This window comes from Pelobates fuscus, chromosome 9 (genome assembly GCF_036172605.1).
Source record: "Pelobates fuscus isolate aPelFus1 chromosome 9, aPelFus1.pri, whole genome shotgun sequence".
NCBI classification, from domain to species: domain Eukaryota; kingdom Metazoa; phylum Chordata; class Amphibia; order Anura; family Pelobatidae; genus Pelobates; species Pelobates fuscus.
Window position 1 is genome coordinate 38,793,651 of NC_086325.1, and position 27,373 is coordinate 38,821,023.

General features: G+C 38.4%; 1 protein-coding gene across 1 annotated transcript in view; it reads right to left on the reverse strand.

Annotated features, from left to right (window-relative positions):
* Positions 1 to 2,572: 2,572 nt before the first annotated feature.
* Positions 2,573 to 27,373, reverse strand: part of TNMD (tenomodulin) — a 90,527-nt gene continuing 65,726 nt past the window's right edge. Inside the window, exon 7 of the mRNA XM_063433338.1 lies at positions 2,573 to 3,799. Within this exon, the coding sequence (XP_063289408.1) occupies positions 3,590 to 3,799 (210 nt within the window). The 3' untranslated portion in view covers positions 2,573 to 3,589. The remainder of the gene's footprint in view (positions 3,800 to 27,373) is intronic.

Sequence of the window (27,373 nt, forward strand, 5' to 3'; positions counted from 1 at the left end):
TGAATGGTCGGCTAGTTATGATGTAAATGATCGGCTAAGTATGATGTGAATGATCGGCTAAGTATGATGTGAATGTTTGGCTAAGTATGATGTGAATGGTCGGCTAAGTTTGATGTGAATGGTCGGCTAGTTATGATGTAAATGATCGGCTAAGTATGATGTGAATGTTTGGCTAAGTATGATGTGAATGTTTGGCTAAGTATGATGTGAATGGTCAGCTAAGTTTGATGTGAATGGTCGGCTAGTTATGATGTAAATGATCGGCCAAGTATGATGTGAATGTTTTGCTAAGTATGATGTGAATGATCGGCTAAGTATGATGTGAATGTTTGGCTAGTTATGATGTAAATGATTGGCTAAGTATGATGTGAATGTTTTGCTAAGTATGATGTGAATGATCGGCTAAGTATGTTGTGAATGTTTGGCTAGTTATGATGTAAATGATCGGCTAAGTATGATGTGAATGTTTGGCTAAGTATGATGTGAATGGTCGGCTAAGTATGATGTGAATGGTCGGCTAAGTATGATGTGAATGGTCGGCTAAGTATGATGTGAATGTTTGGCTAGTTATGATGTAAATGATCGGCTAAGTATGATGTGGATGTTTGACTAGGTATGATGTGAATGTTTGGCTAGGTATGATGTAAATGATCGGCTAAGTATGATGTGAATGTTTGGCTAGTTATGATGTGAATGGTCGGCTAGTTATGATGTAAATGATCGGCTAAGTATGATGTGAATGTTTTGCTAAGTATGATGTGAATGGTCGGCTAAGTTTGATGTGAATGGTCGGCTAGTTATGATGTAAATGATCGGCTAAGTATGATGTGAATGTTTTGCTAAGTATGATGTGAATGTTTGGCTAGTTATGATGTAAATGATCGGCTAAGTATGATGTGAATGTTTGGCTAGGTATGATGTAAATGATCGGCTAAGTATGATGTGAATGTTTGGCTAGGTATGATGTGAATGTTTGACTAGGTATGATGTAGTAGAGATTTGTATTCACACAATTTATTTAAAACAAATGCGTTTTAATAACATTTTCAAGACTGGCCACTAAAAGGTTAAATATAAAAAAACATCAAGGTTAGCTTGTTCACAGTTGTAATTTGTGGGGATTGTGTTCTGCATTATTATTGGCTATTAAATGCAAAACAGAACAAATAAGAACATATTCATTATTTAAAATAAATCAGACACAAATATACTTAGTCTTATTTAATGAAAAATAACAATACAAAATATCATATAACAATATCTCTGTAAGATTATATAATTTGTTCTTAGATTAACTTCACCACTGTTGTCCTTCAATGAGCCATGCGAGTTCATCATCTCCTCTGAAAGGTGACGAAAGGTATCTCAAAGGTAGATTTCTTGAGTTTATTTTTTTACCTTGTATATAACTTACAGTCCATTACATATATTAAAAATAAAATCCTCATGTAATAAGCTTCTGCAGACATTTCAGGATAAAACATATAGGAGGCTAGTGTTGTCCGCAGTATATTTTAAATCAGCAGATATGAAAAAAAATCTTTATCGTTTTAGGTGAAATTCAAACTACATAGAAATAATTTTTTAGGTAGAACATGAGTCCATATATTTTTAACTGGAAAATCTGCATATTGTATAAAAATATTCAAGTATATAATTAGGTACTTATAAATAAGTATAGCTTTTTTTTTTTTTTTTAAAGCGGCTCCGTCACAAGCATTTTTTGGGCATTTCATAAATGTAAAATTTAATGAAATACTCAAAAAGACTGCGTCAGAATGTTATTGAAATGTCATTGATATCATTCAAAAGATATCATAAGGCAAAGTAGGAACTATATTATGTATTTGTTTGCTGCCACTCGTTGGTGACGATTGTGGGAATCGGATATAGTCGCGATCATCGCGAGAAAATATCTGTCTAGTCTCTTGTGAGATCAAGGTGAAGTACACATTGGGGTCTATAAATGTGTTGTCAGCTAACAGTTGAAGGAGACAAGGTTCCCGGCAGGACCAGGTAAGAGGACAAACTAGTACAAAACGGTTTGCCCCATTACTGGGAAACAGGTCCAGGATACTCCTCAATCATGACCACTTCAGCAGGCTGTAGCAGTGATGATGTTTGTAGTGACCCTTTAATGAAATGAACATCCCCCTGTGTTGGAGCAGTGATAGTCAAAGATTAGAGTCATTTTTTGTTGTTGAGGCCTTTTTCTGCTATATGAGATGTAGCACATGGGCGGTCACCAGAGGATAGCCCCTCAGCTGTTGATGCCTTGGTGCCTCACTAGATAATATTATTATTATTGGTATTTATATAGCACCAACTAATTCCGCAGTGCTTTACAATATTATGAAAGGGGAGGAAATTTACAATACATGAGACAATTAAACAGTGCTATAAGTCTTTCTAACCACAATGGGAGCAGTAGGTCTAAACATGATGAAGAATTGAATTGATTGATAATTATACAAATGTACACTGGTGATGTATACAATTATTCACTTTGATTGTATTGGGGTCATTTAAAACCACCACTGAGTAGAAATGCCATTTTGCAAGAACTTTAGGATTTCTTAAATTGGTCAAACCCCTGAAATTAAGGCAATATGGATGTTTTAGTTTGGTAGTCATTTCTTAGTCAATCTAATTCACTAGTAAACAAGTCCCGTTAGAATTAAAATGTATTACTTTGTTTGAATTTACACTACGATGTTTATCAGTGAATTATCATTACTTTGGAAATTAACTTTAAACTTTTGTAGAAAACCTCAAGATCAGTTGAACTGGATATTTTATCCATACGCAAGTCAGTTGTAAATCAGTGGTAAATCAGTTCTCTAAAACAATACATTTGTTGGATTTTGCGCTATGTTACAAATACCATTTAAACTTATTTTGTATGATTTGTGTTATAACTAAGTGTAAAATCCATAAGAACGTTTTCATGCAAATAACATAATATCTAGCTAGATTGTGACTCACCATTTTTCTTCTAAAAGCAACAATCAGACATATGATACAATTTACAGGAAAAGATATGGACTAGGAAATAATGCAATTATCAGTTTTGCTGTTTTCATTCTGCAGGATTCTTTTTTAACATTTATTAATAAATGGCAAAGATTCTGGGACATTTTAGATGGTGTTTGTCTATATGAGTGCTAGATATGAAAAATTGGATTTTTTTTTAATTTCATGTCACATTAAATAAAAGACATGACTGTAAATGTCTGATTATCAGCAGTGAATTAGTAACGGACATGATGTATGCTCTTCAATACGCCAATGTTTCCTGCTTTTTGAATATTTCTAGAAAGCCATTGTCACTCGGAGGTGATTTATTGAGTACAACACAAAACACAGTGCCGGCTTTCAGATAACATCACTAATAAGAAATTCAGGATGTTAAGCTGTTTTATGTCATGATTGCTGGTAATAATTAAAAAACATAAAAAAATATACAAATTAAAACAAAAGTAAAAACGTATACTGTTAACTGATAAAAAAAAAATATGATATTTTTTTAACCCATGAATTTGAGAAATCTGAAGCAAAATCCATGATTACATTTTTTTTTTTTATTTCTCTACACTCGACCCATCATTCGTGCAATCCACCAGTTGCATGGCATGATGACTCTACATATCACACGCCCTGATCCGTAGCAGTACGGGTATGGGTAGAATCCGAGCAGGGGTTCACATACTCGCTTGCAATATCTTTGACCACGACGGCAGTGGTTGCAGCAGAATCCTCTGTGATCCCACATTGGGTCAAACTCAATTCCCACTTCTCTCTAGAATGCAAGGACATGGGAATATGTTTACTTGGAAGGAAACTGTGACAAAGAGAAGAGTTGGGGTTATAAATATAAAAATTATTTAAAGGTACATTCTAGACACCAATACAACATTTGATACCTTTGATAAGGAAGTCTTCCTGGCATGATGGGGTGTGGCTAAGGAGGCAAGCTTATGGTGCAGCATCCTCCAAAACATTTTTTGTGTGTGTATGTGCAAAAACTATAATGTTATGAGCATGCAAATCAAATAAAAAATACAGCATATTGATGAGGGCAAAATCTATAAAATGCATTAAATTGTATTGGTGCTTGGAATGTCCCTTTAAGTTAAAATCTTTACATAGGTATAACAAGCATAAACATGATGACCATCAACACACAAAAGTATCATGATTACGCATTTCACACTACAAAGACTGTAGGTCTTATATGAGGACTAACACAGCATAGTACTTGATGTCCACCTGTAACCGTACACTTATTTGACTATGAATCTCAAAAATCATTCATTTGGAGTGAGCTATATATCTGCCTAACATGCATCATACTTGTGATTAATCATGAAACACAGATTTGTTTTTAAATTCTATTCTCTTTCTTTTATTTGTTGCACATAGATTTAACTCCTTAAGGATGGCGGGAGATCTATGCCGTCCTTTTTGGGGTGGCTCTAAACGCCAGAGGGTGGTATAGAACGTCCCAGCCGTCCTTCATACTCACAGGGTCCTTGCTCATCCCACGCCGGCGGTCGCGATCCTGGGGTCTGCCTAAGAGCTCAGGCAGACACCCTCTGCCCAATCCGGCACTTCAGGCCATGTTATCTTGGGGTCCTCGCGATCACAAGGCAGGAATAGCTGGCTTGTTCAGTGCCTGCAGGGGGAATTGTTGTGTTTGTTTTGTACAGCACAAGTGAATTTAATCACACACTCACCCTGTGTTTGTTGTTGTTGTTATTATTATTATTATTATTATTATTATTGTTGTCTTGTCTCTGGTGTTTCAATAAGAACAACATTTGACAGGGCTGGTGTTTGCACAAGAGACTGTTTGTGATGTAGTGTGTGTAAGGGGGTCTATTTGTGGTGTGTTAGGTGTAGTTATGTGCTACAGTGTGTGTGCGCATGTATAGGGCTGTGGCGATTGTGTGTTGGCATGGGCTGTAATATGTATGTTTAGGGCCTGTAGAGTGTGTGTATTTAGGGACTGCAGTGTGTGAATGTATGTGTATTGGGGTTGAACTGTGTGTGTATCTAAGAACGTGTGTATCTAGTGGTGTTTATATGTATTGTGGTTGCATTGTGTGTGTATCTAGGAGCTGTAGTGCGTATGTATGTGCACAGGGGCTTTATTCTGTGTGTATGTATAGGGGTTATTGTGTTTCAGTAAAGGGGGTATAATGTGTGTGTATATAAGGGGTATAGTGTATAGGGATGAAGTGTCTGTGGGGATGAACTGTGAGTTTAGAGAGGGGATAGGGGTTTTAATATTTTTATTTTAATAATTATAGATAAAAATGCATTCTCTCCTCTACGTTCTTACCTTACAGGTAGGAGGGTCATTCATATCTCTGGTGTTCTAGCATGTGTAGGGAGCTGGGAGGCCTATGCCTGACTTGCACCTCTATCACACTTGGAGCCCCGGTACTTTCTGTCAGAGCATTGAGGTGATTTGGCAATTGGCAATGCTTGGACAGTGAAAGTGACAAAGCTCATGAAGGGTGCAGCCTTGCAGGGCTGGTATAGACCTTCCAGACCTTTTCCCCCAACATTACAGACACTCCCCCACCTCCACCTGACATGAAAGTGTGCAGGGCCATTGAGAGAGATCCTTGATCACCCACCGGCCCATTAAGGCACTTTTTCCTCAGCAGGAACTGCTTTTCCAAGGGGGAAAAGTGCCGGAACGCCATTCCCACACATTCCTGTAGTACCCTGTTTATAACAGGACACATTCCTGTAGGACATTCCTGTAGGACCCTCTACATAACAATATGTCATATATTGATATATCTCATGTGAATGCCAAAGACATTAAGGTCATCCCTACAAAACACAATTTCACAGGGTTATTTAACAAATTGAGAATTGAATTAAGGTCAAAATAGTCAAACTGGAAACATTCTAGAAACCAGCTATGCTTTCATTTCAACTACTCTGGTCTTAAACTTGAAATTCACTTTGAAATATCACATTAGTGAATAACCCAGCCGAATGGACTAACAGATTTAGCAACTTGGAATTAGACTTGCTACAGTGCCACCTACTGATCATTTTCATTTACATCATGCAGACATTCCTTTAGCAGAGGTTATGTGTTTTTTGTTTCTTCACAAAGCTATAAATTGTGGTGAACACAAAACCAAAATGTAAATCCAAGGCCAAAATAACCAGGAAAAATGTTTAACTAAAGAATTTTTCCAAAGAAGCTTTTTTGACCTAATTTTCCAAAAAACACAATTTACTATTTGGCAAATGCATCCTTTTAAGAGGTGGGTCTATGCATCCTTTTCCAGGGGTCTATTTACTAAACACCAAATTTCAATGCACTGAAAACAGGGTCACACATAGTCACTCCTTCATATTCTGCACAAGTTCTTTTCTTGGAATAATCTGTCATGTTGTAGGTAAGATCCTTAATTAAATACATTTCATTAGGCATATTAGCTGGATAATCTAGCAAAGCGTTTCACAATTGGTTTCCCGCGGAACCCTTGAGATCCAATGTGGGGTTCTGCTGAGATTTGCCCATTGGTTGGCCCAATCATTTAGGGCCACCCGATGAGTATTGCATAACAGGGCCCAGTCAGGCGCCGTGGCCATTTAGGAGCGTGACCGGGCCCCTGTAGTATCGAATGCTGGGAGGACGTGACAGCCCCAGATGTAGGGAATGCCGCACTGGAGGGAAAGAGGCAGCTGTGGGGAGTGAGCTGCTGCCGATCTCGCACACCAGCCTCAGCCAGCAGCAATAAAGGAAGTCAGCCTCCTGTAGAAAAAAGGGGAAGGGGGTTTAGTGTTACATAAGCTTTGTTGATAAGAGAAGAACATGCAGGGTGCAATATGATTGCACAAAACATCTTAACCTGTTTGCTTAATTATGTACACCCCTTATTACTTGAAAAATGCACACCCCTTATTGCCTGATTCTGCACACCTCTTTTATCCTGGAACCTTCTATTTTCAAGCATATAAAAACCTTTGCTTTGTTCTAATAAATTGGTAGGTGTTGAACTTCCATCTTGTCTAGTGTCTGAGTCTCTGTTCATTGTGTACCCCGATGCCTCAGGTGGATTACTTCAGGCGGGATAGAACTATAAGTCCATGGCAGGAGAATTCTGGTGATCATGGGGATCTACCTTTTGGGCATCCCTTCCCTAGGTAAAGACCACAACAGGAACCATTTCCTTACACAATATCACTGCAATACATGACTTTGTCACATTGTTGTCATCAGCTTTTTAATCCGAACCAAAAAAAAAGTATATTTGAATAGATATCTCTGTTGAAGTCTTTCTCCGATATTCTTGTTAAGGGATCCAGTGAGTAGACCGTACGTTGTTGATTTAGAGGAAGAGACTCCCATTGACATTTGCACCCAAACTACACTCAGCTAAAGTACTGGGGTGTACAGTTTTACATGATTTTGAAACACAGTGTATGCTTGCATAAACAGATCTACAATAACTATGTATATATTATTTTATTTGAAATATATGGCAGCTTTGAAACTGGTGTTTTGTGTGCTGAATTCTGTGTGAGTGTATATATATATATATATATATATATATATATATATATATATATATATATAATACACAAACATACGCATCCAGACACACACTTCTGTCTTCTCCTATTTAAAAAAAAATCAAATATATTTTTGTATTTTAATATGATTTTGTTTTCTGGATTATATGTATGTGCTGTATATACTGTTATTTTATATGCCTGTATGTATGCAAGTAGATTATACAAGATTAAGCATTCTGTATATCATTATATCTAAGAACATATTGTGGGTCAGCTCTATTTTGGGAATTTTGCAAGCACAGTCATGGCCTAAGGTCATTAACCTTCTTCAGCCATGGTAAATACCATCTGTGCTGGTCTCAAGCAACAGCGATCAATCATAAACAACAAAAATATATGAAATCTGTCCAAAGAGTTTAATGAATTCTCTGGGAATAATCATTTTCAGCCCAGCTAATTTTGTATGACTTTGTTTTGTGGAAGGAACTAACAGGATCTCTGATCATTGTTAATGGCAGAGAGACAATCATTTAAATAAAAATGATTTATATTTTAACATGTTAATGTGGCATGTTATGCCTTCAGGTACAGTAATAAGCATCTCAATGAAATCTCTCATTTGCATCTGTAATTGGCAGCCCATTAATGGCTCATTAGAAACACAGAGAGTAGCACCGGAAACAGAAGATCGAACAGCAGGGACAGACTTGGCGCGTATGTATCATACGGAACGCAATGGGTTTTTGTGCTGGAGCTCTGAGCTGAACATCACCAAAAACAAACAGAATATTGTTATCCTTACATAAATAAGAGATGATGCAGTAATACGCTGACGTATCCCTTTCAGAGCTTAATGAGGCTTGCCCCATTATGTAGCGGAACATGCTGTATACCCATCACGTAATCATTTAATTCTGGTTATAGATGGGTTCTACCATTTAGTTTTTGCACAAGTTCAAAAAAGTTGGTGTTTCCTAAATAATCAGGCTTTTTTTTTTTAACATAGTATGATAATTGACTTATGGCAGCTTTGCAGAAATAAAATACAAAAAATAGTCTGGAGCAATCGTCATGGAAACAATGGAATGTCACTCCTGATAGCTCCACCTTTTGGATTTTGAGTGTTCTACTTTTCACTTAGTCTTTGGGTAGCAACGAAGTGTCTTTAGTTTATTGTTACTAGAAGAAGCTACATTTGTGTATGCATCTATTTGTATGTATGTAGGTGGTCTGACTGGGATTCAAGCATGTATAAATGTATGTATGTATGTCAGACAACCTCATTAGTGTGTCCCTTGGTAAAACACCTCATGATATGTATTCACCCACCTCAATAATATTGAGAGTAACACAAACCAAGAGAGTTATGCTGCCTTGGACTTCACCCAGATTAACAAGGTCAACGTCAGATGCAAGGGTATCAGAGCAATCTGGCGACAAGTGAGCTTCTAGAGTAGACCATTACTGGGCATGAAGTGAGAACCTAGACCTGCTTGGCTGATGCTACAACAGCAGACCCAATGAGAGGAGCTACATGAAGCATATGTGGATGAATAAGAGACCTTAATCTACACTAAAACCAAAAAAAGAGAGTTACACAACATTTGAAATGGACTAGACAAAACATCATACATGAGCCACGAGGAGGCAGACATTCCCATACCCACACACAGTGTTGCAAACCTCAATCTCTGCACCAAGGTGGCATAACAGATGATATAAGAAAAATTATCATAAAAAAGCTAGCAGTCCTTGATCACCGGACAAGATTACCACAAGATCCCTAGAAACTACCACCAGACAGTATGCTAGCAGTGGTGAATGCGGCACTGTCCAAAAATTCCAACCATCACAGAGACCAGTAAACTTATATTTTTTACTGTTTACTTCAGGGAGATCATGCCAAACTAATCTTATTGATTTTTTTGATTGGGCAACTAAAATAATAGATGAGGGTGGTGCAGTAGACATTGCTTACTAGTAGTGATGTCCCGAACGGTTCGCTGGCGAATAGTTCCTGGCGAACATAGAGTGTTCGCGGTCGCCACGGATGGCGAACATATACAATGTTCGGTCCGCCCCCAATTCGTCATCATTGAGTAAACTTTGACCCTGTACCTTACAGTCAGCAGACACATTCCAGCCAATCAGCAGCAGACCCTCCCTCCCAGACCCTCCCACCTCCTAGACAGCATACAATTTATATTAATTCTGAAGCTGCATTCATTTTTTTTTTATTATTTTTTTTGTGTGTTTATTATACACTATCCTGCCATAGCCAGTAATCTGTGTTTATTATACATTATCCCCCATAGCCAGTAACCTATGTTTATTATACATTAACCCCCCATAGCCAGTAACCTGTGTTTATTATACATTATCCCCCCATAGCCAGTAACCTGTGTTTATTATACATTATCCTGCCATAGCCAGTAACCTGTGTTTATTATACATTATCCCCCCATAGCCAGTAACCTGTGCTTATTATACATTATCCTCCCATAGCCAGTAACCTGTGTTTATTATGCATTATCCTCCCATAGCCAGTAACCTGTGTTTATTATACATTATCCCTCCCATAGCCAGTAACCTGTGTTTATTATACAGTATCCTTCCATAGCCAGTAACCTGTGTTTATTATACATTATCCTCCCATAGCCAGTAACCTGTGTCTTATACATTATCCCCCTCATAGCCAGTAACCTGTGTTTATTATACATTATCCCTCCCATAGCCAGTAACCTGTGTTTATTATACATTATCCCCCCACAACCAGTAACCTGTGTTTATTATACATTATCCCCCCACAACCAGTAACCCTGAGCGGCGGTGGGGGCCCTAAATAAAAATTGGGGGGGGGGGGGGAACCTAATGTCCTCCCTCCTGGCACCCACCCCTGAGCGGTGGTTGGGGGCCTAAACAAGAATAAGGGGGGGGACCTATTGTCCTCCCCCCTGGCCCCCACCCCTGAGCGGTGGGTGGGGGCACTAAACAAAAATAAGGGGGGGGGCCTATTGTCCTCCCCCCTGGCCCCCACCCCTGAGCGGCGGGTGGGGGCCCTAAATACAAATGGGGGGAACCTAATGTCCTCCCCCCTGGCCCCCACCCCTGAGCGGTGGGTGGGGGCCCTAAATACAAATGGGGGGACCTATTGTCCTCCCCCTGGCCCCACCCCTGAGCCGTGGGTGGGGGCCCTAAACAAGAATAAGGTGGGGACCTAATGTCCTCCCCCCTGGCCCCCACCCCTGAGCGGTGGGTGGGGGCCCTAAATGAAAATTTTACCCCCCTCCCCCCAGGTGACCCTGGGTCCCCAAACCCCTAGTCACCCCCTCCCCCCCAAAAATAAACTACCTACCCCCCTCACCCTAAAAATAATGAGGGGGGACCATTTAACTAAGTACCTTTAAAAATAAAAATACACTTACCATTCGACAGAACTTTCCCACGCTGTGTAAAATGACACAGAGCACTCTGATTGGTGGATTTCAAACCAACCAATCAGAGTGCTGTGACAGGTAAATGTAGAGACTTACCTGTCAGTCTCTTCATTTACCTGTCAGAGCATTCTGATTGGATGGCTTAAACCCACCAATCAGAGTGCTCTGAGCCTAATTGCAGGGCGGGGCAAGGCTTTATAAGCCTTCCCCCGCCCTGCAGAGCTCAGTCTGCGCAGAGCCCTCGCTTGGTGAAGATGGATTATTTTTTTTTTGCGCTCTTTTTTTTTTTTTTTATTGCGTCGGTTATTATGGATTTTTATTTGGCCTTTTTTGGGGCTTAGTTAAGGTACTTAGTTAAATGGTCCCCCCCCCCATTATTTTTAAGGTGAGGGGGGTAGGTAGAAGTTTATTTTTTTGGGTGGAGGGGGTGACTAGGGGTTTGGGGACCCCTAGTCACCTGGGGGGAGGGGGTTAAATATGTATTTAGGGCCCCCACCCGCCACTCAGGGGTGGGGGCCAGGGGGGAGGACATTAGGTCCCCCCGCTTATTTTTGTTTAAAGCCCCCACCCACCGCTCAGGGGTGGGGGCCAGGGGGGAGGACATTAGGTCCCCCCCAATTTGTGTTTAGGGCCCCCACCCACCGCTCAGGGGTGGGGTCAGGGGGGAGGACATTAGGTCCCCCCCAATTTGTGTTTATGGCCCCCACCCACTGCTCAGGGGTGGGGGCCAGGGGGGAGGACATTAGGTCCCCCCCAATTTGTGTTTAGGGCCCCCACCCACCACTCAGGGTTGGGGTCAGGAGGGAAGAGATTAGGTCCTCCCCCCCTTACTTTTGTTTAGGGCCCCCACCCACCGCTCAGGGGTGGGGGCCAGGGGGGAGGACATTAGGTCCCCCCCAATTTGTGTTTAGGGACCCCACCCACCACTCAGGGGTGGGGGCCAGGGGGAGGACATTAGGTCCTCCCCCCCTTACTTTTGTTTAGGGCCCCCACCCACCGCTCAGGGGTGGGGGCCAGGGGGGTGGACATTAGGTCCCCCCCCAATTTGTGTTTAGGTCGGTGAGCGCCCTGAGCGGTGGGTGGGGGCCAGGGTGGAGTAGTTTTAAAGCACGTTATTCCAAACAAATTAGAGTAGTTCCCAGCTTTCCATTGGGTATAAAAGAGATTCTTTTAAATTTCAAATAATGCTGAGTTCCCATCCCAATATACCCAAAGAACAGCACAGATTAGCTAAAAAAATATATATATATATATATATATATATATTTTTTTTTAATCGAAAACTAATAGAATATAGAAAATGATCAACAGAAGATATATGCCGGTTTTAAGTGCTATTTGATATGCGTGGCCAATATTCTAACGGTAACGTTATTTGAATATTTTAAAAATGTCTCCTTTGTTCCTAACTATAATTACCCAGCTTATTTAGAATCTCTATAATTTATTTTAATTCTTAAAAAAAATAAAAAAGTGCAAACGCCCCTTAAAGCACTTTGTAATTCTAGTTTTAATCCTTTATCGTCTAATTACTTGCTATTCATTGTGCCCACCTTTATCCTACCTACATCATTTGTCTCTTTTGAACTGCTATACTTAAATCATTTCCATTTTGTAAATTCAATCTCTATTTTGTTTCTAATTAGTATTAGCTAACCACCTTCTGTTTTGATTTACATTTTCGTATGGGAAAATTCAATGATGCAATAATTAAAGTTCTGAAAATATTCTCTGTTAATGGACACACTTACATTACATACAGCTAATGCACAAGCATGGTATTGTAACATATTCATCCTCACCTTGTGGTATCTGCAGTAATTGCCTCCCTGAGAATAACGGAAGTGCCGCTCAGCGGCCATGCGACCAATTTATAGCCCCATGTCCGCCCACGGTGGTGACGATGTCGGCATGCGTGTGACGTCACGCGGGAGTCACGCACGCATGTTCTGGTGTCAAAAGCTGATTTCGGCCAATCAGATCTGTTAGAGGCTTATATAAACGCATTTTTACTTCTCCTCATTGCCCTGTCGTGGTTTTCCTTAGTAGGTTATACGAGAGAGTGTTCCTGAGCGTTTATTTCTGGTTTTTGACTTTGGCTTCGTTTGGACTTCCCTGTATTCTGGTATCCCTCACTTTGTGCTTTCCCTTATCGTTGTGTCTCATTCTGTGTCCCCGACCTCGGCAAGTTTACTGACTATTCTCTGGTACGTTAAGTCTGGCCATTCTAAGGCCCAGTAAGATGTTACCTTTAGTCCCAGGTGTGACACAATTTTGCGTGTTGGATCAACTAGTATCCTGACAGGTATGTACCAACCATTTACTATTCAGTCATATATATATTGTAAAAAACAGATATATTCGTATCTTATAATACCTAGATAAAATAGGAATTTTATCTGTTTTTTACATCTACATCACTGGACTAATACGGCTACAATCTCTACTTGAACACTATATATATATATACAAAAATCATACTGCAAACTACTTTCTTGCTCATGTTAACCTGTACGCTGATATAACGCCTCTAATTATATAATTATTGTATATTCATCCTTTTGTACACTAATGCCGTTTAAATCCCTTTGTTGCCTAATTATCAGGTTACTTTCATTTGATTTGAGAGAAAAAAATAATAATCACTCAGATGAAAACATATAACCATAACAAGGTCATTATTGCAAAGGATACACAGAAGAATATATTTAATAATTTGTACAGGCTAATATTTTATAATGTATCTGGTTCTTTGATATTTAAAGGCATGGCAGTGTGCAGAGGTAAGCACTGGTATACATTTACATCCTTATTTTATTTTACTGCTTATACTGGTAGAAGTAGTATTTTTTTTTTTCGAAAAAAGGAACACTTCAAGTACCATAACCACTACAGCCCATTGCTGTGGTTATAGTGCCAGGAGTGCCCAGATGCCCCCCTTCCATTGTAAGTAGTCAAAACACTTTTAATTTAATAGGTTTGATACATCAGTGGCCTCCAGAGATGGCTCTCCTTCATTTTAATTGTCCTAAAATGACTAAAGTCAAAATAAACCTTTTGATTCAATGCTTTAACCCCTTAAGGACTAAACTTCTGGAATAAAAGGGAATCATGACATGTCACACAAAAAAAAAAAACAAAAAAAAAAAAACTTTGCTTAATTATCAGTCTCGCCCACCGGCCGACGTAATGCAGAGGAGGAGCGGCGGCGGAGGAAGGAGCAGCAACGTGGGACATGTAGCTGCCTCTGGTAAGTGACTTAAGGGTTTTTCACCCCTTCAGCAACCGGGGATTGGGAGGTGGGAGGGAGAGGGGACCTGCAGTGCCAGGAAAACGGATTGTTTTCCTGGCACTGAAGTTTCCCTTTAACGGCTTTTAAAATGACCATAACGAGAAACTGGAAAAAATCTGAAACAGATACATGGCCGCACTGTATAAACACAATATTAGGTCGATGTAAAATGGAAAGGGGTATTGCATGGATATTTTGCTGGAATACGACCAATTATAAAATGTGGAATGAGTGTATAAACATCCTAGAGTCTACTCATTAACTGAGAAACAGGCAAATATTGTGCTATATGCTGGATTGTTCTGAACTACTGGGGGAACCTATTTAACTTACCTTTCTGATTGATTTGGTAACTAAGTTGTTACTAATTGTCTTGGCTGCTTTTAATATATGCTAATTCTCTTTTGTGTTCTCAAATTTCATATATGTTGTTTGTGATATGTATGTAGAATTATTGTAGTCATACAATTGCAGAAATGCAGAAATTGGATATTGATCTAATTGCATCAGTTGATCACTCTCAGGCAATGAATTACCCTCTGTGCTTGAACATATGCACAGATTTGACATTAGCCAAGCAGGAATTTGTCTTCCAGACTGGCTGATGACGCCCTAATGACGGTGTCATTCGTGCAGTTACACCTCTAGCAGGTATCCCCAATATATATATGTATCTACACCTTTTCATACAGAAATGCTGCACATACAGACTAGAAGCACCGTGAACACATCAAATGACTGAAGTGGTCATGGCGCTTGGATTAACCTTTCAACTGTGCATGATCCGAAGATGATAATAGAGTAGCTATGTGAACAGTATATTAAGTCACCAATATCCCCTATAATGTGTTCATTGATTATTTTTATTTTGTTTTTGTAGGCATTTGCATAAAATGTAAATGTGTAATTCTTGTCAGTTCCTTGCAAATACCACAGGGATACATTTTGTTTTTATTATGAATTTAATAGCATTTTAATTCGTTTAACACTATAAACATCAAAATAGTATTAAAAGAATCAGCCCTTTCATCTTCTTTGGTGCACTTTTTGTCTCACTGTGTCGTATAAAATTGAAAACGACGGCAATGCATCAAAGTTCTACCTTCGCACAGCCACAAAGGGTAAGACGGCTTTGTTCCTGTCTTCTAAATTTAGACTTGTTTTTCTGAATTAGACAGAACACCAACGCGTCTTCTTTTCGTAACACTACTGTACTTCAGATAAATTTAATCTGAGTTAAAACAAGGCTTTTTTCGGGTGCTGACCAAAACTGGTTGCCAGCACCTCCTTGTAAAAGGTCAGAAAAGTGATAGTATAGAATAGTATTGAAACCTTTATTCCCCTAATATAGAAGCAAACTGGAGTATTTTCACATTTTAAACAAATGCTTAGATAATCGTTTCACTTTGTTTAACCTGTTTCATGATGAAAATATATTTCTTTTGAATTCAGTATTAATTGTTAACTCAGTGTCTATTGGATTTTGCAATCTGCAAAGTGAAAATGCTAGCATGACAAACATTTATCAAAGTGACACCCCTTTGCCCTCTTTCATTTTTAATTTATCCCCAACCCCCTATTTTTTTTATTATTCATAATTCTATTTTTTTTATTATTGTTATATATCTGTTTCATATTGTTATCATTATGTTTTTCAAAAATTGTTTAATAAAAATCAATTGAAAAAATGGCAAACATTGAGAGGTTTACCTATATGGAGACACAATCTCATTCAGTAGGTTATTTCCTGTAATAGGTTACATCAAAATAGTTTTGATCTTGTTTTACATTTATTTATTTATCTTTATTTTCTTAAAGGGATATATATTGTATATTGTATATATATATTATTATAAAATACAAATAATAAGTAATTTAAATTCAATTAAAAAAATGTAAAAATAATAATAAAAATTTAAAAAAATTATATATCTATATGAAATTTTATTCTAACTGTATTTTGATATTAATATATATATATATATTTATATCAAAATACACTTAGAATGAAATTGTATATATATCTATGTATATATAAATAAATAAAAAGAATACGAACTATACATGTGTCCATATACAAAATTACATAAATAATTATATAAATATACACGTAGACTTCAAATATATAAATAAGCATATATATTTAAATTCTACGTGTGTATTTATGTAATATTTTTACATAATTAAGTAATTTTATTGATTGCAATTTAAGGGACCTGCCTGCCAACCCAGGTCGAAAGTCCAGAGAATTTAATTTGTTAGCACTGTATTTTACCCTGTAACGTTCTACGACACCCTAAAACCTGTACATGGGGGGTACTGTTTTACTCGGGAGACTTCGCTGAACACAAATATTAGTGATTCAAAACAGTAAATCATATCACAGCGATGATATTGTCAGTGAAAGTGACTTTTTAATTTTTCACACACAAACAGCACTTTTACTGATGATATAATTGTTGTGATACATTTTCCAGTTTTGAAACACTAATATTTGTGTTCAGCAAAGTCTCCTGAGTATAACAGTACCCCCCATGTACAGGTTTTATAGCGTTTTTGAAAGTTACAGGGACAAATATATGGGTCAAACATTTTTACATTGAAAATGGCCAGGTTGGTTACTTTGCCGTTGAGAGCGTATGGTAGCCGAGGAATGAGAATTACCCCCATGATGGCATACTATTTGCAAAAGAAGACAACCCAATGTATTGCAAATGGTGTATGTCCAGTCTTTTTTAGTAACCACTTAGTCATAAACACTGGCCAAAATTAGCGTTCAATTTAGTTTTTTACTTTTTTCACACACAAACAAATATGAACGCTAACTTTGGCCAGTGTTTGCGACTAAGTGGCTAGTAAAAAAGTCTGGACGTACTCCATATTGAATACCTTGGGTTGTCTACTTTAAAAAAAATATGTACATGTGGGGTGGTATTCAGAGATTTATGACAGATAATAGTGTTACAATGTCACTATTGATACATTTTAAAAATCTATGTTTTGAAACCACAATATCCTACTTGTACTTATACCGTGTTTCTCCAAAAATAAGACCGGGTCTTATATTAATTTTAGTCACACAAAACACACTAGGGCTTATTTTCAGGGTAGGGCTTATTTATTTACGGTACCGGTATGTACATTGACCCCCCCCTTTAATTAATCCACCCCCTTTAATTAATCCACCCCCCTCTTTAATAAATCCACCCCCTCTAATTAATCCACCCCCTTTAATTAATCCACACCCCCTCTAATTAATCCACCACCCCTTTAATTAATCCACCCCCCCCTTTAATTAATCCACCCCCTTCTTTAATTAATTCACCCTCCCTCTAATTAATCCACCACCCCTTTAATTAATCCACCACCCCTTTAATTAATCCACCCTCCCTTTAATTAATCCACCCCCCTTTAATTAATCCACCCCCTCTTTAATTAATCCACCCCCTCTAATTAATCCACCCCCTCTAATTATTCCACACCCCTCTCTAATCCACACACCCCCTCTAATTAATCCACACACCCCATCTAATTAATCCACACACCCCCTCTAATCCACACCCCCCTCTAATTAATCCACACCCCCCTCTAATTAATCCACACACCCCCTCTAATTAATCCACCCCCCTCTAATTAATCCACACACCCCTCTAATTAATCCACCCCCCTTTAATTAATCCACCACCCCTTTAATTAATCCACCCTCCCTTTAATTAATTCACCCCCCCTTTAATTAATTCACCCCCCCTTTAATTAATTCACCCCCCCTTTAATTAGTTAAGTCCCAGACATAAAATACCGGTATCTACTCACAGTTCAAAGAGTCCGACCACTGGGTGCCTCACCGCCCGGAATGGATCCTTCCGCTGAAGATCCGTGAAGGCAGACTGACGGCGCTGCGCACGTCGTCATTATTATTATTATTATTATTATTATTGCCATTTATATAGCGCCAACAGATTCCGTAGCGCTTTACAATATTTTGAGAGGGGGGGATGTAACAATAAATAAGACAATTTCAAGAAAACTTACAGGAATAATAGGTTGAAGAGGACCCTGCTCAAATGAGCTTACAGTCTATAGGAGGTGGGGTATTAGAAACATTAGGATAGGAAATATCAAGTAGGAGTGAAGCAGAGCTGGAGGAGATAGCAAAGCACTATCCCATAGGGACAGGATTGTAAGGGAGAGATCACGCTGCGTGATGCCGCGGCCCGCAACGCTCCTCCCCCTCCTCATAGAAGAAGGAAGTCCTGCCGGGCCGCAAAGGTAAAATGCCTAGGTCTTATTTTCGGGGTAGGGCTTATATTGCAGCACACCCCGAAAATTCGGCTAGGGCTTATTTTCGGGGTAGGTCCTATTTTCGGGGAAACACGGTAGCCCTATAACATGCAAAAAAATAGCAAAAAGCATGTAAACACTGGGTATTTTTAAACTCAGGACAACATTTTGAATCTATTTAGCAGTTTTTTTCATTCACTTTTGTAGATGAGTAAAAGATTTTTCACATAAAAGACAAAAAACATGTATTTTTTTCAATTTTTCATCATATTTTTTTATTTTTTTTAAATTAAATTACATGAGATTATATAAATAATGGTATGTAAAGAAAGCCCCTTTTGTCCTGAAAAAAAACAATGTATAATTTGTATGGGAACAGTAAATGAGAGAGCGGAAAATTAGAGCTAAACACAAACACCACAAAAGTGTAAAAAGATGCCTGGTCGCAAATGTACAACATCGCAAAAAACAGTCTGGTCCTTAAGGGGTTAAGATTGCCTCTCGTGGGTGTGTACCAGACAGCCACTAGCGGCGCTTCCTGATGTTTCAGGGAGTATAACTTTGTGAAACTATTCTAGCCGTCATCACGCTCTGCATAAGGACATCCTGCATCTTCAAATCTCTCATAGGAAAACATTGAGTCAATGCTTTTAGTCTATTATGAAGGCCTAAAGCACTCACCACACGAGTACAATAAGCAATGTCTGATGAGCCAGAGATGGAGCCACAGCGAGGGACTGGACTGGACTGGACTGGTGCTGGAATAAGATGAGTGTATAGAGGGTGGGGGGCAGAGGGACTGTATGGTGTTAGGAATACAGCTTTGTATTCCCAATACTCGAGTGTTCCTTTAAAAGGAAACGGTCACTTCTTATGGTTTAGATATTGTGTTCTTGTTTAGAAGATATGTCTTTGTGAGGTCTAAATTATATATAAATCCACATAGCTATAACCTCTGTCTTTGAACTGGGTGCCTTCATCTTTGCTCCCTATTAAACATTGTTATGAATGTAGCCTTTTCTGCCATTTAACATTGTAGAGGAGGAAAAGCAGAAACAAAGGAAGAGATTTATTAAGGCAAAAAAGGTGCTATACTAGGTGCAAAATGCTGAGAATGTTGAGAGATAATCTTTTGGTTTCCACAGCGATTTCTCCTGACTTAGTTCCACAACAGAACTTTTTTATGCCTTGTTAAATCTCTTTTTTCTTCTTTGTTTTGATGAACCCTTAATATACTCATTAACTGCAAAATATATTTAGATCTATACATTTTGCTACTTAAAAAAACAAAACCAAAAAAAGTTTACTTAACTAGTTCTAAAAGTGACACTCCAGGCACCCAGACCACTTCTGCCCATTGGAGTGGCCTCGGTGCCAACTCCCATCACTCTTAATCCTGCAAGTGTAATTATTGCAGTTTTTATAAACTGCAATAATTAGCGTTCAGGGTCAAGTCCTCCTCTAGTGGCTGTCTATCAGACAGCCACTAGAAGGAAATCTGTGTTCTTAAAACATGAAAAGTGTTTTAAATGATGCTGGATGTCCTCACGCTATACATGAGGACCTCCAGCGTCGCCAAAATCCCCATAGGAAAGTATTGAATGATGCTTTCCTATAGGAAGGTAAAATGCGCGCGTGTAGCCATTGCGGCACATGCGCATTGGGTCTCCCCCGCTGGCTGATGTCAGCGGGGGAGGAGCATGATGCAGTGCCGAGGGACATAGGCGCTGGATTCAGGTAAGTCACTGAAGAGGTTTTAAGCCCTTTAGCAACATGGGATGGGGGTGGAAGGGAGGGGGCAGTACAGGGGACTTGGCATTACTTATCAAGTACATACCAAAATAAACGTGGTGGGGGGAAAAGTGTGGATGAAAACCCCTTCCACCTGAAGTAAGTGGATAGTTCTTAACTTAGGGGGTGGGTTTTTCGAATGTTAATGGCCATTAGTTCTTATAGTTGAGTTACAACAGTGGTTTTTCGTATCACAGGTCTTGGTTAAAATCCTAGTGAGAACTGTGACTTATCTTGTGTCTTAACTATCCACTTACTTCAGGTGGAAGGGGTTTTCATCCACACTTTTTTCCCCACCACAACTCTTTTGGTATGTATGTATATATATGATATAAACTGTGTTTCATAATATTAGATTATGAGACACAGTCCTGTCTTCATTTCTCTCCCTTCTACTTCCCGTGGATAAAGGAAGAAATAAATAGGTCATTCATCCAATCTAAAAGCACTAAAGCATATTTAAGCTAAGAATAGTTGGCTCTTAAATATGTAAAATGGTCTAATGTAAACACTCTCCTTAGTGTCAGAGATTTAAATATTGCAATATTGCAATATTGGGTGAAATACAGATTCCCCCCAAGTATGTTTACCTCGAAAAAGCTGTGGTCCAGAAAACATAACAAGGAAATAGTTTTTTTGCCATAAATTAGGACCTTTTGGTAAACTCTCTGTATTGGAATGTTCCGACAAAGTGTTACCAAATGATGTGAACATTTTTGTAAAAAAATATTTTTTTTATAGCATCACGACTTGGAAGATTGTCCTAGAACTGATGCTACCTCCATATACTATCAGGAAACGAACAAGCACAGAAAAGCTATAGATTGATGCTATATCTCAATGTGTCATATATGTGATGAATATTGATGATGACCCATCTGTTTTAAGCAGTTGCTGCTTGTGTACTGTGCCGCTGAATGATTTGGAAGGTGCTCACATGACTTTTGATTTATTTTTCTTTTTACACCTTGTATTTTATCATGTAAAGAGATAAAGGCTTATCAAAGTCAATGCTTTGACAGTTACTTACACCAACATTAAAGCTTTTTCTTTTTGTCATCTGTCTTTTAAAATATAGTCTGGCAACATTCATTTATTATTCACATTTTCTTTATAATCCATTTATAACTTGCTACTGTTCTCCTAATTATCCAGGTTGCAAATCAGTCCTGTTAGCAGTCTCCTAGATGTTCTGACTCCAAAGGTATGTCTGATCTTTTCCATAAGACTATTAAGAGTTTTGTATCCATTATTTACGTTGATGTTCAAAAAAACGTCTGTTTTTCACAGCTGTACTAAATTCATGGGGGGTTCTTTATTTATAATTGTTGTACTGCTGCAGCGTTCCCTCAAACGGAACGCTTCAAATGGGAAAATTCACATTTTACCTATTGTTACCAGAACTAAGTGCTACGCTGAAATAGAAAGCATGTATTTCATTCTAAAATCTTTAATGGAACATCCAAACACCATAACCACCACAGCACACTGCAGCAGTTATGTGCCAGTAGGTCCCTGGCACCCATTTTAGAAGGGTATGACTTCTGACCTTGGTCCACCTTGATCTTTTAGTTGGGAGCTACTGCATAGGAGCTTTTGTAAGCTCTTCTGAGCTGAGAGATTCCGGCTAGAGAAGAGTCAGGAAGCAGAGCCTGGCAGACCCTTGGCAAGAATAGTTGAAGCACCCAGGGCAATCTTGGCATACTATATACAAATATGTAGTGGTTATGGTGTTTGGAATGTCACTTTTATACATTTGGCTTTCTTTATGTTGTATTTGTTGTGCATAATGTATTGTAGTGAAATCCTCTAATTTAAGATTAATTATGGCAATCATGAGTATACCACTATTGTCAAGCTTCGATCCAAGCACATGTTTATGTCCAGCATTAAGATAGTTAAAGCAGGACTGTCATCCCTCCTGAAAAATAGAATCTTTATGAAATACTCATTATGACTGTGTTGGAATTTCACTGAAAGTAGGGACTATTTTGTCTCTGTATTTCTCCTCTGCCTGACTTTCATAGACACAAGGCGGAGTCTAAGAGTTAATCCCTGCACCAGTGACGACTGCAGGGAATTGGCTGTGCCTTTAGAGGATCCCTATGGTCTTGCGGAATCCTTCATAGACCTCAATGCTGTACTCTCGACATGAAACTACAAAAGTGACATCAGCACTCAAAATGGACCCCTCAAGGTCAAGATGGCGGCACCATGAAAGGACAGGCACCTTTACCTGCCTCTCTCCAGCCACCGGACCACCAGTGGTGATGTCAATTCGGCAAAGTTCCCAAACGGTCACAGTGGGCTTTAAGAAACAGTTGAGAAATTAAGCTTTGTGGTCACCACACCTTGGTCAATGTGAAGTTTGTTTGTGTATATTGTTTTTAATGAAAAGTTTCTTTGTTTCAATGATTTGTATCTCATGAAATGTATTTAGAGCAAGCATCTCAAACACTGGCACCCAAAATATTGCTGAACATCAACTCCCATGATTCTCTGGCCAACCATTACATTCAAAAAACTCTGGGAACTGTAGGCCATCAACATCTGGGTGACCATAGCTCGAGATGCTTGGTTTAGAGGGGACATGTTTCCTATCATTGTAAACAGCAACACTTTTTTCAAGATTACTTGAGCTAAGGATTTTTTACTTTTTGGTACTGGGCCAATGCTCGAACTACATCCCTCCAGGGCATAAAAAATTGTTGTATGCAATATTATTTCTTAAAAATAAATCTATTGTATGTTTTTCTGTTCTAAATCTGAAAGTTTAAACAGTTTTACTTTTAGCAGTTTAAGAGTAGAAGCTGAAAAGTTATAATTTTATAAATAACTCATAACAGTACATTTTAGTAAGCAATATGTCCTTGGCAAAATATCCCCTACTGCTGTGAGAGTGTCACCAATTGCGATGAAAAAAGTTAACTGTGATTTGTAATGTTGCATTGTATATTTCGTTAAATTCCGGCAAATTACATTTCTATCAGACCTGCCTCTAAAGAAAAGCCTCCAATTTATCAACAGGACCCCAAAACTCAAAGCTTTGGTTTAAAGATATATTTTGTCCTTGCAGGGAGTCAAGCATATAAGGATTCATGTTTAGCTTTTTTATAGAACGCCACGCAGAATTAACAAATTGCCAGGGGAACCTTGAATAATGGTTTAATCTATACCCTTGATACATGCTTTTTTGGGGTTAAGACCTACATAGGCACAGCAGGGGTCACATACTTTTTGATATACATTATGAATTATATCTGTATATTAAGGAACAGATCTAACTGAGGAAAAGAAACCTCTCCTATTTTCAAAGCAGAATCAAAATAGTAAGACTCTGGAATTTGACCTCAAATTGTTATATACACCTAACCTAGGTGGAAACATAGAGACCTCTCAGCCTTTCTATATTGTCTCTCCCTCTCTATTATGAATGGTAAGATGTATTGGGATTTTAATATTTTATAAAAGCTTGAATAGCCCCTGTTTTTAATATAGAAATGCAGCTGATCTAGAACTTTCCAAGACTTTGTTTAAAAATACAACCGCCATGACTACTTCTGCTTTTAAAAGTGGTCACGGTATTAAGAGTATATATACAGTTGTATTTAAAACTATTCAACTGCCATTGAAAATCAGGTTTATTGTCACAATTTACAGACTCCATATGTACTTTAATCAGCCTTCTATCAACACAATAAATGCATTGCATGGTTTGCCCAAATTCAATTGAAACTGCAATATATGATTTCTCCAGTCTCAAAATTATTTAACCCTCTGAGTAGAATCCCTCACAACAGCACACATATGCAAAACAAGTGTCTCAAGCACACCTGTTGTAACTAATCAGGGGCTTCATTAGGCGCACCAGGTTTAATTGAGTTGGAACATTTTAAATACCTTAACTGGCTAGGGGTTTGTTAGGTGTCACTTTTGACTGCATGTTAGACATATGGCTAAGTCAAAAGAATGGTCCACAAAGTTAAGAGAATAGATCATCACCCTTCACAAAAGGAACAGGATACAAAGAGATAGCAAAATACGTGAATGTTCCTAGAGAAACCATTGGAAGCATAATTTGCAAGTTCAAAGTTGAAGGAACAGTGGTTACACTACCTGGACAGGACAGAAAAAGGAAGCTATCCATGGCTGCAACTAGATTTCTGAGAAGGCACAAAAACCCTCAAGTGACTGCCAAAGACCAGCAGCAAGACTTGGTGGCAACAGGTGCGGAGGTTTCAGTGAGAACAGTAAGGCGCATAATAAACGCAGAAGGTTTACATGCCAGAACTCTAAAACGTACACCACTACTGACCCAAAAGCACAAGAAAAGCCGGCTCTAATATGCTCAGAGTCATATTAGTAAGCCACAGAAGTTTTAGGATTCTGTTTTGTGGAGTGATAAAACGAAACTGAAACTTTGAGGCCCAATGGATCAGAGGTTTGTCTGGAGGAAGAAGAATGAAGCTTACACTGAAAATAATACTCTTCCGACAGTTAAGCATTGTGGTGGCTCAGTAATGCTCTTGGACTGCTTTGCATCTTCTTGCACTGGACACCGGCAACATGTGGAAGGCAAGATGGATTCAAAGAAGTATCAGGAAATTCTAGGAGAAAACGTCATGCCGTCTGTGAAGGAAGCTGAAACTTGGGGGTCATTGGACCTTCCACAAGACAATGATCCAAAGCATACCTCAAATTTCACCAACGCTTGGTTACAGAAGAAGTCCTCAAAAAGTCTACAGTTGCCATCACATTCACCTGACGTGAACCCTATAGCAAATGAGTAATGGGCTAAGATTCCACAGGAACGCTGCCAGAAGCTGGTGTCTTGCTATGCATCTCCTCTGCAGCAGGTCATAACAGCAGAATGGTGCTCTAATAAGTAGTAAAGATGCTTGCCGTAAAGAGATTGAATAATTTTGGGAAACCATTGAAGCATTTGTTGTGTTGGGCTTTCTCAGTTGCTTTTGTTTGATTTGTTTATTGCAAACAGCTGAACGTCTATCAATTCTGACAATAAACCTGGAGGTTGCATAATTTTGATTACAACTGTATAGACTACTAACACCATGACCACTTCTAAAAGCAGACGTAATCATGGTGGTTGTAGTTATTTAAAAAATAAAAAATAAAGATCAGTTCTAAATCAGCTGCATATCTTTATTAAAAGCAGGGGCTATTCCAGCATACAGGTTTTTATAATATATTAAAATCCCAATACATCTTAGCAATACTGATTCACCAATCCTAACAGGAAGAAACAAGCTGAAGAGGCTGAGAGGTCTCTATGTTGCCCCCTAGGTTAGGTGTATATAACAATATCAGAGATATCTGCACTTTTGTGCTGTTGGTTCGTTACACCCCCTGCACATGTAACTTACCCAGCCTAGAACCGGACTGCTTAACATCAATTCTGTTACAATAATACTTATGTCGTCAGCGTGCACTGCTCTGTGGCAACAGATGTTATCAGCTTCTACACTGGCAGAAATAGTTTCTTTATTTTAGTATCCCCTGCTGTCCCCGCATAACTGCAATAGTTAATACTCAGATGTTTTCTTATCTCATATCCTCTACCTCCTTTTATTGTTCAACCCCGACTCCCACCCCTCACCAGATAAGATTGTAAAAATTGATAAGCCTAATTGGACCTCGTGAGGGAGCCTGTGATACCGGATGGGGTCAGGAAACTAGCACGAAGAGCTTCTCCCGGCACAGCATTCCAGAAAAGTTAACGACTTATTTAACTTTTTTCCCAGTTGTGACCTATTACTAATAGGGAATTGTACATTTAAAAAAAATCTATTTATTGTTGGAGTAAACCTCTAAGGATATTGTAAAAAAGAAAACCCTGAATGTAAACCCAGGAATTCAAAGAGCAATGGGGATTCCTGTAGTCCTTGATAGTTGTTACCGGTACAAGCAATATGTCAGCACTCTCATGGTACTCTATGTCACTTAGACGTACAAAGATGTTACAATGACTCTCAGGACACACTACAATAACATAGCTTCTTTACCATTTTCTGCCTTACATGTGGTCCATCATACTCCTTTAAGATTCGGGGATGAAGATTCATTGCATGATGCTTTTGAGAAGATCTAAAAATAATTCTGCCACTGATAGTAATAAGGAGCTGATTTGGAAAAATTCAGCTGTTTCTAAGAATATGGATTTGTGTTGGAAAAGTTCCTGTTAATAGTCAGGATTGTAGCTGATCCGGAAAGGGTAATATGTTGGTAATATGAATACAGAACTTAGTCCTTGATGTAAAATGGTTGGATATGTATTTTAAAATAATTTAACATTTTTGGTAAAATTTTTAAATATTTTTTTAAAACTATTAAGTATATATATATATATATATATGTATATATATATATATATATATATCACTCAATAAACTAATTTTCATAATATGAAATAATTTGAAAAGGTTATCCAAAAATATGAAATAGTTTTTAAACCTTATACAAAAATAATAAATTGAGTCTTTAGTTGGAAAGTCTTTAGTTGGATTACATTTTGAATAAAGATATGGAGAGGGTATGAAAAAGGTCTGACTGTGTAAAAGGAACTTGAGATGAAGAGGTCCCTGCTGTTTCTTAGAATACAACACAGGTCCTAAGTATTAAAAAAAAGATATGGATCGGATCTGGAGATGGTCCTGCTTTTAGAGGGACATTCATCTAGCAATTCATTTGCAATGCAGTAATTGGAAGAAGAATATGATGATCTAACCTTTCATTCATTAGTGCATGTGAAGGCTTCATTAACCATGGTTAGTTTATATGCAGAAATAAAATTATTTCTTAACTACAGTTATGCTAATTTCCCCCCAAACCATTACAGAATATGTAGCCTCTGTTACAAGCATTCTTGAAATGTAATATTATATAATAAAGCCATAAAGTTCACAATGCTACAAAATAAAAAGGCAATTTAGGAACTGCACACGCCACCGAACAAGGGATGTCCTAACGTGGTGCCTTCAGACTGCCCTTTCAGTAGACCTGG